This window comes from Ctenopharyngodon idella, chromosome 12 (assembly GCF_019924925.1).
Source record: "Ctenopharyngodon idella isolate HZGC_01 chromosome 12, HZGC01, whole genome shotgun sequence".
NCBI lineage: Eukaryota > Metazoa > Chordata > Actinopteri > Cypriniformes > Xenocyprididae > Ctenopharyngodon > Ctenopharyngodon idella.
In genome coordinates, this window is record NC_067231.1 from 2,899,149 (window position 1) to 2,913,946 (window position 14,798).

Genomic DNA, 14,798 nt, shown 5'->3' on the forward strand with positions numbered 1-14,798 from the left:
TGCATCAAATAAACCTCACGTCTTTTGATTATTTGTAGGTGCGTCTATAGATCTTATGGATAAGGAGGGTCTCACTGCGCTCAGCTGGGCATGTTTGAAAGGACATCTGTCTGTGGTTCATTGCTTGGTGGAAAGGGGTGCCGCAACAGACCATGCTGATAAAAACGGACGGACGCCTCTCGATCTGGCCGCCTTCTATGGAGACTCAGAAGTGGTGAGCGATGTTTCAGTTGGCTTGACAATTTTGGGTTAAAGGATTAGTTCACTTCAGAATTAAACTTTCCTGATAATTTACTCTCCCCCATGTCATCCAAGATGTTTATGTCTTTCTTTCTTCAGTCGAAAAGAAATTATGGTTTTTGAGGAAAACATTCCAGGATTTTCTCCATATAGTGGACTTCAACAGGTACCAACGGGTTGAAGGTCCAAATGCAGTTTCAGTGAAGTTTCAAAGAGCTCTACATGATCCCAGATGAGGAATAAGGGTCTTATCTAGCGAAACAATCGGTCATTTTCTAAAAAAAAATATATATATATATACTTTTTAACCACAAATTCTTGTCTTGCGCTGCTCTGTGATGCGCCACGCATTACGTAATCACGTTGGAAAGGTCACGCATGATGTAGGCGGAAGTACCATGGAAGGGTAACATTAAAATTGTTCGACATTGTTATTTTGCCGTTCGACTTAGTCTTTGCATGTTCGCTTTGTAAACACCTGCTCATTACTTCCACCTCTGTCACGTGTGACCTTTCCTACATGATTACATTACGCAGAGCAGAGCAAGATGAGCATTTGTGGTTAAAAAGTATATAATTTTAATTTTTTTTTTAAAAAATCACCAATCATTTCGCTAGATAAGACCCTTATTCCTCGTCTGGGATCGTGTAGAGCTCTTTGAAGCTGCACTGAAACTGTAATTTTGGACCTTCAATCCGTTGAACCCCAGTGAAGTTCACTATATGGAGAAAAATCCTGGAAAGTTTTTTCTCAACAACCTTAATTTCTTTCCAACTGAAGAAAGAAAGACATGAACATCTTGGATGACATGGGGGTGAGTAAATTATCAGGAAATTTTAATTCTGAAGTGAAATAATCCTTTAAGATTTTTCAAAATGCTTAATCTGAGACCAAAATTTCCTCCTAGTTCTTTCAAACTACATTCATCACACGCCTTCAGCCTATTTTGACTCTGGTTACCAAACCTCCACACTGTTATAACTAATTGGACTTATGGTTTTCCCTTAGTGATCTATTAAAAATTCCCAAAATCTCATAGACTTGCATTGAAAGTTAAAAGTAATTCCTCCCAAAGCATTCAAAGTAGATCCTCCAAACCTGGCATCAGCTTTTGGGCTGTTTTGACCTATTATGCTGCAGTGTTTCCTGTAGAGAGATGAGTCTTGTTTCTTTTTGTGCTCTTTTTCTGTCTCAGGTGCAGTTCCTGGTGGATCATGGGGCTTTGATAGAGCATGTGGATTACAGTGGAATGCGTCCTCTGGACCGGGCAGTCGGCTGCAGAAACACGTCAGTGGTGGTCGCCCTGCTGAAGAAAGGAGCCAAAATCGGTACGACAGTAGCTACGTTTACATGCAACCAAATAATCTGTTAGTAATTGGATTGATGGTTCAAGCAGATTTAAAAATCGATCCACTTGAGCTCAATCTGAATTACATTTCGATCGGATTGGAAGGAGTGTTGAAGACCTGAAATCATGTGATCAATCGGCATGTAAATTCTTGAATCCGAACATTTTCCCAATTGGATTTAAAAGTTCTTTGCGCACATGCGCAGTGCCGTGATGCGTATACTTACATGCATTTTACATCTTACGAACTGATCAGGGAAGGTTCTGAACGCAGTGACTGGGAAATGTGCATGTTGTTTTGTTCAGAATACATGTAATGAATACACATGAATATGTGAATCAGATCGCAAAGTTTAGGGTTCATATAAACAGAACTTTCAGAATCTGAAAATGGATTGGATTCATTGCAATTGACGTAAATATGTGCATGTAAACATACCTAGTGTGTGTGGCTCGGGCTTAGCCAATATTGTGGAAAACAAATGTCCCCACAAGCATAGTAAAACCAGCAAATGGTCCCCAAAAGGAAAACGGATTATCACTAGAGAGTCCGGACCATGATACAAAAACCAACATGTATGTGTATGTGTTTTCATTTAGCTCAGCTTGTGCTTGGCTGCTGTAGCATTCTGCCGCTCTGTGCTTTACTTACTTCGTCTGTCTCTCTCTCTCTGGAACCGTGACCATTTTTGTTTGTGGTGTTTGCCTTTTTTCTTTACTCTCTTGCTGAGAAAATCTTTCTGTTTGTCAACTCAACAGTTGGTGAGAGATAGTTTAACTTTGTTAGTGCTGGTGCTGTTTTGTTGTTTAACTTTTAATTTTATATTCTTTAGCTGAAGCTCTTATTCCCCACCACTCACAGCTGCTTTTTTGTGTTCCCCCTCACTTTTCTTCCACAACCACCGCCATCTCTCTTCACTTCTTCTTTCTCCCACTCTCACTTTCACTCACCTACACACACGCCACTCTCATAACCACCTCTGGTTGTGCTGCTCACTCCATCTCACTCTCTTTTCCCTCAACCCTAATCCTCCTTCCCTCGCTCTCACAACCCCTGACATCCATCCACAGGATGTCAGACAATGCCGAGTCGCCACAAAGGAGGTAATGCTTGTGCTTGGACTGCTTGCATCTTGCTTCCCTTCAGGCATCCTGGCAGCTCTCTTCTCTATGTTCTGTGTCCAGTGGTGTGTTTGGGTGCTACAGGTTTAACTGGTACTGTAAACTGTCCTGACAAAGTGTTCTGTATAGGGATTGTAATCATTGTGCCTCTGATTATTTTTGGGGGTATACAGTTAAATAGTACCTAGTTCAATGGGATGTCTGTCTGTTTGTCTGTCTATCTATCTATCTATCTATCGTCTGACTGTCCATCTGTGTGTCTATTGTCTGTCTCTCTGTATATTTCTCTATCTACCTACCTCACCTGGGTTTCCCAACTATGCATGTAAAAATTGGAATAACATTAAAACGATGAAGATAGAATCGTATGGTAATGTACTAAATTAGATTGAAATTTATGTGAGCTATTAATGTAAAGATTGACATAACTCTCAAATTTACTTACCCTCATGTCATTCCAAACCTGTATGAGTTTTCTTGTGTAAAGCACAAAAGATATTTTGAAAAATGTCAGTGTTTTGGTTTTGTTGTTGTTTTGTCTATACAATAAAAATCAGTAGGGTCCAATGTTGTTTGGTCCCCATTTACTTGCATTGTATAGGCAACAGTTGAAGCATGACAAAAAGTTTGGGAAATCCTGTATTAAACAATATCATCATTGTTAATGGTTAAAGATTAAAGGTTACAGGGAATGAGAAGTTGAGTTGGCCCTGAAGGCATCCCCATCCTGTTGTCCATGCCTTCATCTGTTTGTTATGACTCCTGAGTGTTCTGCACTCCTCTGTCTCTCTCCATGTTTTCCCCTCAAACCTTTGATTGTCCATTTTGACCCATCAAACATCCTGTTACCCCATAGGTCCTGCTACCTGGGCAATGGCGACGTCTAAACCTGACATCATGATTATCCTACTGAGTAAACTTTTAGAGGAAGGAGATGGTTTCTACAAGGTCAGATTTACTCATAATTTACCTTTAATGTTTGCACAGATTTGTCTAGAACAGAGACCTTGGCTCTATGTATTTACACAGTCAATCATCTTTTCTCCTGCAGAAAGGTAAAGTGAAGGAGGCAGCTCAGCGCTACCAGTATGCTCTGAAGAAATTTCCCCGTGAAGGATTAAGCGAGGACCTGAAGACCTTTAAAGAGCTCAAGGTGTCTTTGTTCCTGAACTTGTCTCGCTGTCGGAGGAAAATGAATGTAAGAACAGCATGAACGTTTCTAAAAAATACTCTCTCTGATTCTCTCATTCTGATTATTAGTGCACACAGTAAGGTTCTTGATATATACTTGTGATGTAATACAGTATGCAGCATGTCATAAGAACCTTGCTGATATACCTCTAGGACAACTGTGCAATATAATGAAATGTCAACCCCCGGAATTCAAAAATAAAATATAGTTCACTGAACACACTTTCTTGGTCGCAGGACTTTGGTATGGCGGAAGAGTTTGCTACCAAGGCTCTGGAACTGAAGCCTAAGTCTTATGAGGCATACTATGCTAGAGCCCGTGCCAAACGTAGCAGCAGGTATGGGTCATTACTTTATTTACTTTTAAATCTTATTATTTATCGATGGCTTAATATTTCCATTGCCACTCCATAGGCAATTCGATGAAGCACTAGACGACCTGAGGGAAGCCATAAAGCTGTGTCCCAACAATCGTGAAATCCAGCGCCTCCTTCAGCGTGTGGAGGAGGAGTACAGGCAAGTTACCCAATCAGAGGAGCCAGAGCTTGAACCTCCTCCATCTCCACCACCATCTCCTTTACCAGTGGAGGAAGATGAGGAGCCCCCTCATCATACCCCTCCCCCTGAGCCAAGACTGGATGACATGGAACCTGTTCAAGATTTGTTTGAGGATGACGACTTCCTGGAACAAGAGCTAGAAGCCGTGTCAATGGGTCTTGCTTCTGATATCCACTCGAACGCTTCAAGCCTTGCCGTTATACGTAGTCCACCCCTTTCTCCGACCCATCATGACACTGGCTACCTATCTGGAGGACAGGCCTTTGAGTTCCACCCGAGCTCCTCCTCCATGTCATCTCCTACCCATCATAGTTACCAGTCCACCTCCCCGTGTATCTCCCCAACACATCAGAACTCTCACTACCGCCAGAGTCCACCACATACTTCGCCCGCCCATCAGTCCTCCTACCGGTTCAGCCCTCCACCTATGGGCGGTGGAGGGAACCAGGGCATGGACTACCAGAGTCCTCCGCCATCTCCTCTTCGGCGTGGGGTTCCATTCAGAGCAAGCCCTCCTGTCGAGAGTGTGTGTCTGTATCGTTCCCAGTCTGGCTCTCCAGTCCGCTACCAGCAGGAGCCTTTACCTAGCCGCCCTAAATCGCCACTGTTGAAGATGAGCAGCCAGCGATCCTTCCAGCTCCAGTCGCAACCTTCCCAGAGCTCTCAGACCAGCCAGCACCACCAGATTCAGGGTCTTCGCCTGCAGCCCTCTATGGCACAGATCGTCCGAACTAGCCAGCCCAGTAACAGTGTGTACAGCCAGTTGGCGCATCCACTCAGCAGCAGGTATCAGGGTAGTTCCATGGATGTGGACAGAGAGAGAGATCGGGAGCCGAGACTTGTGTACCAGCCCTCATTGGATGGCCGGTCAATGTCTCAAGTGCAATCCAGCCTTAGTGTGGGAGCTCTCTGTCAGCACGGGGGCAGAGGTGGGCCTGCCGGGGTTCTGGAGTCAAACTTGGGAAAAGATGAGCTCCCTCAACGTCCTGCTTCAGCCTACCGTTCAGCTACAGGAGGACCTGGAGGCATGCGCTTCAGCCAAACCCCCCAGATTAGCCGCAGTCAGTCAGCGGCATACTATCCTGTCTCCAAGCATGAACTTGAGAGAGCAGTGGCCGCCTCTGCTCTGCCACCTTGCCAACTGGGCTCTCCGGAGATCCCCCACCTAGTACGCAGACCTATCAGTGCCAATACAAGTGACCTAAAGCAGCACGTACCGACCCCCAGACCACTGATCCACTCCCAGAGCGTAAATCTTCGCTTCTCCCCGTCTAGCAGTAATATCTCCTCAGGCTCCAGCTGCAATATAGGCCCTGGCTTCAGGCCCTCCTCCTCCATGGCCCAAATGGAAATCCCGTTACAGACCACATATGAGCGAAGCTTTGACGAGCCATCTGCCCTCTCACCCTCTCAGAGCGGACTCTACTCGGGCGAACCCGCCCGATCCCGGACCACTCCGTTTATGGGCGTCATCGACAAGACCGCAAGGACTCAGCAACAGTACCTTCACCAGCCTTCCCGGGCCTGGCCCGTTTCATCCCTGGAATCGGTAATCACTAGCCCCACGTCGCCTGGCAACTTGATCCACCAAGCCTCCACCGCCTCTTCCTACAGCCCACCTACATCTCTAGGCAATATTGCCTACTACAATAAGACCAATAATGCCCAGAATGGACACATGCTAGAGGATGAGTACTACGTCCAGCCGCAGCCCTCCTCCCTGGGCAAGCTTGCTAACGGAGGGGCCCGTGATCGAGACCTCCTGGAGCGGGTGAGCCAGGTGCCGACTTACCAGGATGTTAAAGTGGCACGGACAATGCCCGTGGCGCAGGCCTACCAGGAGAACATGTACCGCCAGCTTTCCCGTGATGCCAGACAAGGTCCCACCTCGCCCATCAAACCAAAGAGACCCTTTGTGGAGTCAAACGTTTAATAGGCACCCAAAAGGGTGGGCACAAAGGTGTGTGTGACAGTGAATGTTTGTGACAGGTTATACGTAAGGGACTGTGTAAGTGCAGGATATTAAAACCAGTATTTAAAGTAAAGGAAACTGAATAGTATAAATACTTTTAATAAACTAAAAACCAGTGTTACAAAGTTGTGTACAAATACCTGTGCCTACTTCTGTTGGTAAAAACATAGTTTTTAGAATTTGCGTGGTGAACAGGCTCCAGATATCCTGACAGCACCCGTTTGGAGTATTAGAAAACAGTATGTAAAGATAAAAATGTTCTATAAATCTCTGCACATTATAAAAAAGCACATTGTTATTGACGTTCCACAACAGAGGCCTACATGCAGAGAAACAGTGTCTTGCCATCGTTCCTAGCACTAAAGCAGATATAAAACTGGGAATCTATGTGTTCTGGGAATCTAACTCCTTCTCACTCTCATTTACTCTTTCTCTCTCTCTCTCTCTCTCTCTCTCTCTCTCTTCCCAATGAAACTAAACAAATTTGCTAGGCTTTCTGGACATCATATTGTTGGATTGTTCAATGCTGTAAAAAGGAAAAAAAATGTTTCAGAAAACTAAGCTGTAGTTACAGAAGGAAAAGAGGAATATTTATAATTAAGTTATATGATGTATAGAAATATTAAAGCAGTTTTTGTGTCAGGTTTATTTTTTCATTTTTGTTTGGGTTTTTTGTCTTTAATTTTGTAACTATTGATTTGAGCTTTTGGAAATGTTATCAGATATTTTCAAAATAACGATTCAGAGTTTATGACTGGAGATCATTATCTTTACAGTTATTACCTTATAATTCTGGCTCCCAAGCAGAAATATTGTTTGTCAAAATTCACAGTTGTAGAGTGGCAATAATATTAGTTTAATCAATTTCTTGGGAATAAGCTTAATATGAGTTTCAAGTAACCCTCATATAGCTTTTGTCTTTATTTAAAAAAACGATTTCAGTTAATTACCAAGTACTGGAGTGGCAATCCTGCCGTATTTCAAATGGAAGAATGTAACACACCATAGACGTCTTATGAACTCTACAGTATGTATACTACGCAAAACAAAGTTTCAGGGGCGTTTGCAAGGTAGTAATACAATTTCTTCTCTTTTTTTCAGTTTCTTTATTGTTCTAAGAAATGGAATATTGCATTGTCACAGGGAAGCATCAGTATATCAAGTGAAGTTTGTTTGTTTTAACTTTTAAACTTTTATTCGTAACTTCGGTCTGCACTGACTGTCTGTGACATTTTGACGAAAGAGAGCACTTTATTCATTTGTAAGGATTATATGGAATGTGAATATTGGGGGGCTGAAGTTCTTTTTGTTTTTGTTTTTTGTTTTTTTTGATCTGGGATAGGACATCCTTACTAACGAACGTTCAGTGAACACTGGAAAATAACCTGTGATTAGTTGTACTACTAGAAAACAAATAGAAGTCATTGTCCTTGGTGCAATTCTAATTTTTCAAGCAAATGAATGAACAATAATATAAAAGAGCAAAATTATGTTTTTAAAAAGATATAAAATGTGTATATAACAGCCTTTATAGAGCGCAGTGTACTCGCTGTATATAGTGGCCAAACGTGTTCATGCATACAAAATCCCGCTCTCCTCTGCAAACGCGTCGCCAAATGCAGCGCGAGAAGGACTTGATGAGCCTCACGTGTCAAACACAGTTCAGTGGCATCACACACTACCCAAAAGCAAACCAGCCGTTTTGAAATAGTGTATTTGTCGTGTAAAAAAAAAAACAATATTCAGCTAGTTCCTTTTGAAATTCTCTGCTTCAGAATGCAATATTATTAACATGCAGAGCTTAAATGTGGCTTTGGTCAGATCTTCTCAAAAATACAGTATATGAACAGATATCTAGACAGCTTGTCTTAAAGGCAACCATATTCACCTTTCTAGTGCTGTCAGTGTAAACCTGCTTGAATGGAGAGATGGTCAACTTTGGGGAAAAGTGAAATAAATACAGAGGGCTCATCAAGGGCCTCTTTAGGGTGTTGTGGTTTTCAGTGCAAGTTATTTTTGCTGTACATAACCTGACGCATGATTTATCCTCCATTCCCCTCCGAAATCGACATACACAGACATTCGTGAATCTGCCGTATGTCTCCAATAGAGGAACTTAACAGAAATAATGATCACAAAAAATCTCACACTCATCTCCACCAAACTCAACAGTAGAGACGTTACATTTACCTCTAAAGGGTTTGGCCATTCTTTTTATTTTTCAGTTGGATTTGAGTTGATTTTAATGTATTTGCTTGCTAAGCAGAGTTTTTCGTCTGTAAATGTGAGCTTTCAGAGCGCTGTGACAACGTTTAATGACTTCAATAAACCAGAATGTGTTTTTATCATGTCAGTGGTCATTTTTATATGGTTTATGTTTAATAATAGTTACTTTAAATATAAGAAATGTATAACACTGGTCAAGCTTAAAAGATGATTCCTTTTATTGTGGTTTACTTAAAGGGATAGTTCACCCAAAAATGAAAATTTCATCATCATTTACTCACTCTTATGTTGTTGCAAACCTGAATGAGTTTCTTTCTTCTGTTGAACACAAAAGAAGATATTCTGAAGAATGTTAGTGACCAGACAGTTGACTTCCATAGTATTTTTTTTTTCCTACAGTGGACGTCAATATCTACCATCAACTGTTTGATTACAAACATTATTCAAAATATCATCTTTTGACTTCAACAGAAGAAAGAAACTCATTCAGGTTTGGAACAACATAAGGGTGAGTAAATGATGATGAAATTTTCATTTTTGGTGAACTATCCCTTTAAATATATGCCTACAGCTGTTACAGAACTGTACTATTTGTCCTTTCAGTGGCAACCAATTAAATCAAGACAAACATCACGACTATTGCTCATAGTTGACAAACCCCCACATATTAAACTGACATACAGTACTGTATGATACATCAAATCATGCAGGTTGTTGAGGATAGAAAGTTATCAGAGTTTAGTTTTTCCTCTGGCAGATGCTAAAACAAACAAAAACAAAAAAACAAGCAACAACCTAGAACAATTTAATTTAAATTTTAAAAATTTACCAACACTAAAGAAAAAAAGAAGAAAAAATCTTGGTGGTGAGTTTTTGAACAGACCACTCACTCTCAAATCTAGTTTTCTTCATCACTTTGCTGAGACAGAATATAGATTGGTCCAAAGCAATTCAAATAACTTGAAAGCTTAAAAAAAGAAAGAAAAAATAAATAGAGTAAACAATTGAACTTTTTAAAAAGAATCATCAAAGAACAACAACAAGAAACATTTTCACTTAATACTTTCTTTGGCACAAACGAAATGTTTATGAACTGCAGCAATCCATATTCCTTCCATATCACTTTTTTGTTGTTGTTGCAAAACAATCTTTAAAGCTGGAAGCAACTGCATTGTCTTCTTGTATTTCAATATTACTCCATTAATGATTAATGATCTTCGAGATGATTTGTGTCAATGGCTGGTTCAAACACTGAAAGCTGCGACATTTTTACTCCCTCTTGGGTTTGGCTGTGAGGAGATGCACAAATCCTGGTACTAACACCATGACCACCTGCGGCACAATGGTGTATTTCAGAAAGAACAGGGAGTAGAAGAGAAGAGGAGGAACAGTGGGCACAGGGAAACTGCTGATGTAGTGGAGGGCCATGGACGAGAGGGCCAGACAGAGAGTCCTGGGTACCCACGGAAGAGCCCATCCACCTGGCTTCCAATACTGTGAAAGTCCTAGTCCTAGCAGAACCCCGGCATCACGGTTCAGAGAGGAGAAGGGTGCCGTGTCCAAACGGATCCACTCGGAGCGAGAACACCGCCTCTTAGCCAGTGAGATGGACCTGCGGTTCACAGTATAAGAGTGTAAGTTTGCAGTGAAGAAGTCATTCATACAGATTAACACTCATTAATACAAATATGCAATGTGTATGAGATATATTGAGGACTAATACATTATGATTATAGTGGTTGACTGATAATGCATTTTTCAATGGACCCTTTTCACATTTTCGGGGTTCTCAAAAGCCAAAAAACTACTATGGTAGTGAATGGAAACTACAAAAAAGTATTATTTTTGCATTCTCATGTGCTCCAACTGAAAAAGAAAACAATCCATGACCGTAGCGTTTCTGTGACTTTCCAAAAGAGGAAAAAAATTGATGACAATGGTCAGAAGAGAGAAAGATGTCAAATTTACTGTCACTCCCTCAGCTGATGCAATAGAAAATCTTATGCATCAGCATTAAAGTCACCATGAAATCAAAATTGACAGTTCTTCTTTTGCAGCATTTATCAGTATTTATTATAAATGACCTATCTGTGCTGCATCATTTTTTTTTTTAAATATACGTGCCCTCCTAATTTTTTAATCAAAATAACTTTCCCTTCCTCTTGCAGCATCATGTCTTCTTAATGATGTGTTTATTGGCGTGTGGGCGGGGCAACCTGTCACTCACATGAGATAGACCAATAGCAAACCACAACCATCTAATCAATTTCCAGTCGCAATTGCGAGTTATGAGGTCCAATTCTGAGGGAAAATAAAGATTCTGACTTTATAACTCGCAATTGCAACTTTATATTGCAATTCTGACATTATAACTCAAGCGTGAGTTTATATCACGCAATTGCTATAAAAAAAAGTCAGAATTGTGCGATAAGTGGTGGAAACGAGTTTCCATACAACTCAATATCATATTGTACCCACCAAGAAAGATCAATCCCAGTCTTTTGCAGGGCACCATGCAGCACAAGAGTTCCAAAGAGCAAAGTCAAGCTACAGCAAAAGAAGAACAGCAGAGGGCGACATTCAGGCACAGTCCGGTTCAGATAAATCCCCAGCAACACTCCTGTGGAGAAAAGCATAAAGATCCTGGCTTTTTTTTTTTTTTTTTTTTTTTTTTAAGATAATGAGTATGTATATATGTATTTATGACTGACCTGTCAGAAGACCTGCAATGACTTGATGAGGGAAGTGAGCCAGGATAAAGATCCGTGAAAGGCCCACGCATCCCAAAAATACTGCATACAACAGATACGGCACTGCAGCTAACATCTTACTGTATGAGAAGGAGTTTGTTTAGTTAGTATTACATATGAATAAATAACATTCATATACCTACACTAACACTGTGATGTGAGTTATTAGAGAGCGTGGGAACCTTATGATAGTAGGAAAAAGCTAATTTTTAAAAAATGGAACAGTAGACAAAGTATTAAAAAATGTGTTTTTTGTGTAGAGTATCATATTTGGTACATCAGGCTTTTATGGTTCATATAGTATGATATATTGAGAATATGGAGCTCAAACTCGGAGAGGAAAAATGCAGTTTTATTTAGAGGCTCAAACTGAGCAAATACATGGAAATTGGTGCAGATGATGATATTTATATGGCCCAATATAAATATCAGTTATCACTCTATATCTCCCAATAATGTCTTAGTAAGATGATATTTAAAAGCTTAGTTTTATGATCAAAGCTCTGTAGTTTTAAAACATATAATCCAATGCAATACAATGATGATTGAGAGATGAACAAATAAACCTTCCTCAAAAGCCTGATGATGATCATATTCGATACTCATATTTTAACATGAATTTTCTATTTAAAAAAAAAAATGATGTATGGATAATCAAGTAAGGTTTACTTCAGTTGCTTCAGTCTGGTAAATATTGATCTTGAAATATTACAATATAAAACCTATTTTGAAATGTACTTAATAGGCTTTATAGGGTTAAAGACAGACCTGCCTGTGCGAGTGTGAAAGAATGACGCCAGTGAAGAGACGATCAGCCACCAGACAGCACTAGTGACCATGGCATGACCTGACGGACTGCCTGAGAAAGATGGATGAGGAATTACGGCTCATAACAAATGTCTTGACATCTGGATATGGTTCAGGTAAAATGATCTATAATACGGAGGATTATTTTGCTGCTTTACCTGGGCCAGTCTCGCAGGTGGACAGAAACTGCTGGACTTTCGGTGGGTTTTTAGAAAACAATCCAGATTCTCCAATCCACCAATATGGCCTCTCACCAAACAGGATCCTAAAGTGTCACATTACATCAATTAGTCAACATGAAATGCCATTCACAACCCAATAAATTGAGTTTAAATCTATAATTTAATGAAAACTAAAAAACATTCTCTACAGTTTACTTTCTAGCACTTTAGTGCCCTCAGAATAATCAATAATCAAAAGAGTAAGAAATTAGTAGATTGATATAAGGTTTTTCCTAAAACAATACTAACATGCTGATTTGGTGCTTAATTATTATTGGTACCCAATTATTAATAATGTTTTATTATTATTATTATTATTATTATTATTATTATTTATTTAGTTAGTTTTTAATCTTTTTTACCCTACTCTTGTGAATGTGAAAAATAAAATGGTAACACTACAATAAGGTTCATTAGTTAAACATTAGTTAATGTATTAACTAACATCAACTAACCATGAGCAATACATTTGTTACTGTATTTACTAATCTTCATTAATGTTAGTTAATGAAAATACAGTTGTTCATTGTTTATTCATGTTAGTTCACAGTGCAATAACTAATGTTAACAAGATTTTAATAATGTATTAGTAAATGTGTAAATTAACATTAACAAAGATTAATAAATGCTGTATGTGCAGTTCATTATTAGTTCATGATAACTGATGTAGTTAACTAATATTAACTAATGAACCTTATTGTAAAGTGTTACCAATAAAATAAATACAATTAAATAAAAAATAAAAATTAACCAGCATTGTTTTGACACTGAAGTGATAAAATATGAAAAAAAAAAAAAAAAAAAACTTTAAAGTGCTTTGTAATAATTTCTATAATTTCAGTGATTTCTATGTGGTTTTAGTATGTCACATTGAATTATGAGGGGGAAAATTTTTATTTTTTATTCCATGGAGGAAACTAGTTTATTTATTTATTTATTTATGATTTTTTTTTTTATTAATTAAATTATAAAAACACAGAAACAAAAATAAACCATAACATACAAACAAGCTTCCATAAATAATAATAAATCATATACCATTCACACGGAATATATATATATATATATATATATATATTTATATATAACATACCTACAACATACTTATTCTGACCTGTACGTATTAAAATATCTAAAAGAATAAGTGAGCATACTAAATTTTATTGCATTTTAAATGAGTAAAAAACTCTTGCTGACAAATGGGCAAAACCTAGGATAGTGGCAAAGTTTAAAAATGTAAAATTACAAGTAATTAGCATTTAGGGTAAAAGTAATTAGTCTTTAATATGGCATAAATAGATTTTTTTGTTGTAAATATCCCTGACATTTTAGTGGGTGTCTTCTGTAAATCATGGTAAAAATGTATGACATTTCATTTTTGCTCAGAAAAACAAACAAACAAACAAATTAAAGTAATTAAAACTCGTTTACAGTCCAGACGTTTATCCATCATCTGACATTCAGTTTCGTTTTCAAACATGCAAAGCAGTTCATACCATTTGAGAACCAAATTAAGCCACTCTGATAAAGCTGCTACCCAGAGAACAGCGATGCCAGTCCGTCGATGAATGTAAAACACAACCGGAAAGACGAGGAGAACTGCTGCTTTCGGGTCTCCCATATGAGAAGAAACTAGCCAGAAATCCTCATAGCTTCTTGTCCTCAGCTGAAGAGCCTCCGCCATCCAAACGCCTTGGCGGTATATGATCTCCATTATAACGTCCAAACATTACATTAAAGTCCCCTGTTCATCGAACTATTATCTTACAGCTAACAGACTGTCAAAGATACTCCTGCAGCTGATGATCTGTCATTCAGACCTCCACGTTACCGCTATTACGGGTACCGCAGTGGGACAAAATTCACTAAAATGGATATTCTAAATAAGGGGCTTGAATCACCTGCATATCAAACTTCTTGCATACTTTTAACGCAAAAGTTTTATAAGTTCACCTTATTATAGACCTACTTATTAAGTACATGTTCGAAGAATATTATCTGAACAGTGAAAATGGCTTTTACATTTTTAATCTTTTAATTATTTTAAGCAAAGTTTTACATTCACAAGTCAAGAATAGGCCTGACTAAAAAAAAACCTCACTGACCTCAAGATGTACTTTGAAACACTTTCAAGCACGAGAACACAAAATAAGAAAATTGTGAAAACAATAAATAGCTTATTCTAAAGCTTTTCAAATTCATGTAACCGCCATTTATTTATTTATTTATTTATTTATTTATTTATTATTATTATTATTATTATTATTATTATTATTATTATTATTATTTACAGTAGGGGAATACGGTCATAAAAATAAATCCATACAAACATATAAAACAGACAAAAAATCAAATCTTTTTC

At 38.7% G+C, this 14,798-nt stretch overlaps 2 protein-coding genes across 9 annotated transcripts in view; one reads left to right on the forward strand and one right to left on the reverse strand.

Moving 5' to 3' along the window:
* The window catches only part of tanc2b (tetratricopeptide repeat, ankyrin repeat and coiled-coil containing 2b), a 166,651-nt gene extending 157,871 nt beyond the window's left edge, over positions 1–8,780 (forward strand). For all 8 annotated transcript variants that reach the window (XM_051913982.1, XM_051913983.1, XM_051913984.1 and 5 more), the window contains 6 exons: positions 39–214; positions 1,437–1,569; positions 3,568–3,659; positions 3,763–3,909; positions 4,140–4,240; positions 4,317–8,780. In XM_051913982.1, coding sequence (XP_051769942.1) covers positions 39–214; positions 1,437–1,569; positions 3,568–3,659; positions 3,763–3,909; positions 4,140–4,240; positions 4,317–6,393 — 2,726 coding nt within the window. In that variant the 3' untranslated portion in view covers positions 6,394–8,780. The remainder of the gene's footprint in view (positions 1–38; positions 215–1,436; positions 1,570–3,567; positions 3,660–3,762; positions 3,910–4,139; positions 4,241–4,316) is intronic.
* A 670-nt stretch (positions 8,781–9,450) lies between these two features.
* On the reverse strand, positions 9,451–14,290 carry g6pc3 (glucose-6-phosphatase catalytic subunit 3). The gene is made up of 6 exons (XM_051913992.1): positions 13,933–14,290; positions 12,374–12,480; positions 12,177–12,267; positions 11,370–11,488; positions 11,137–11,278; positions 9,451–10,270 (listed from the first exon to the last, which is right to left on the reverse strand). Exons 1-6 carry the CDS (start codon positions 14,148–14,150, stop codon positions 9,928–9,930), a joined length of 1,020 nt encoding a protein of 339 aa, XP_051769952.1. The 5' UTR covers positions 14,151–14,290; the 3' UTR covers positions 9,451–9,927.
* Between the last annotated feature and the right edge of the window lie 508 nt (positions 14,291–14,798).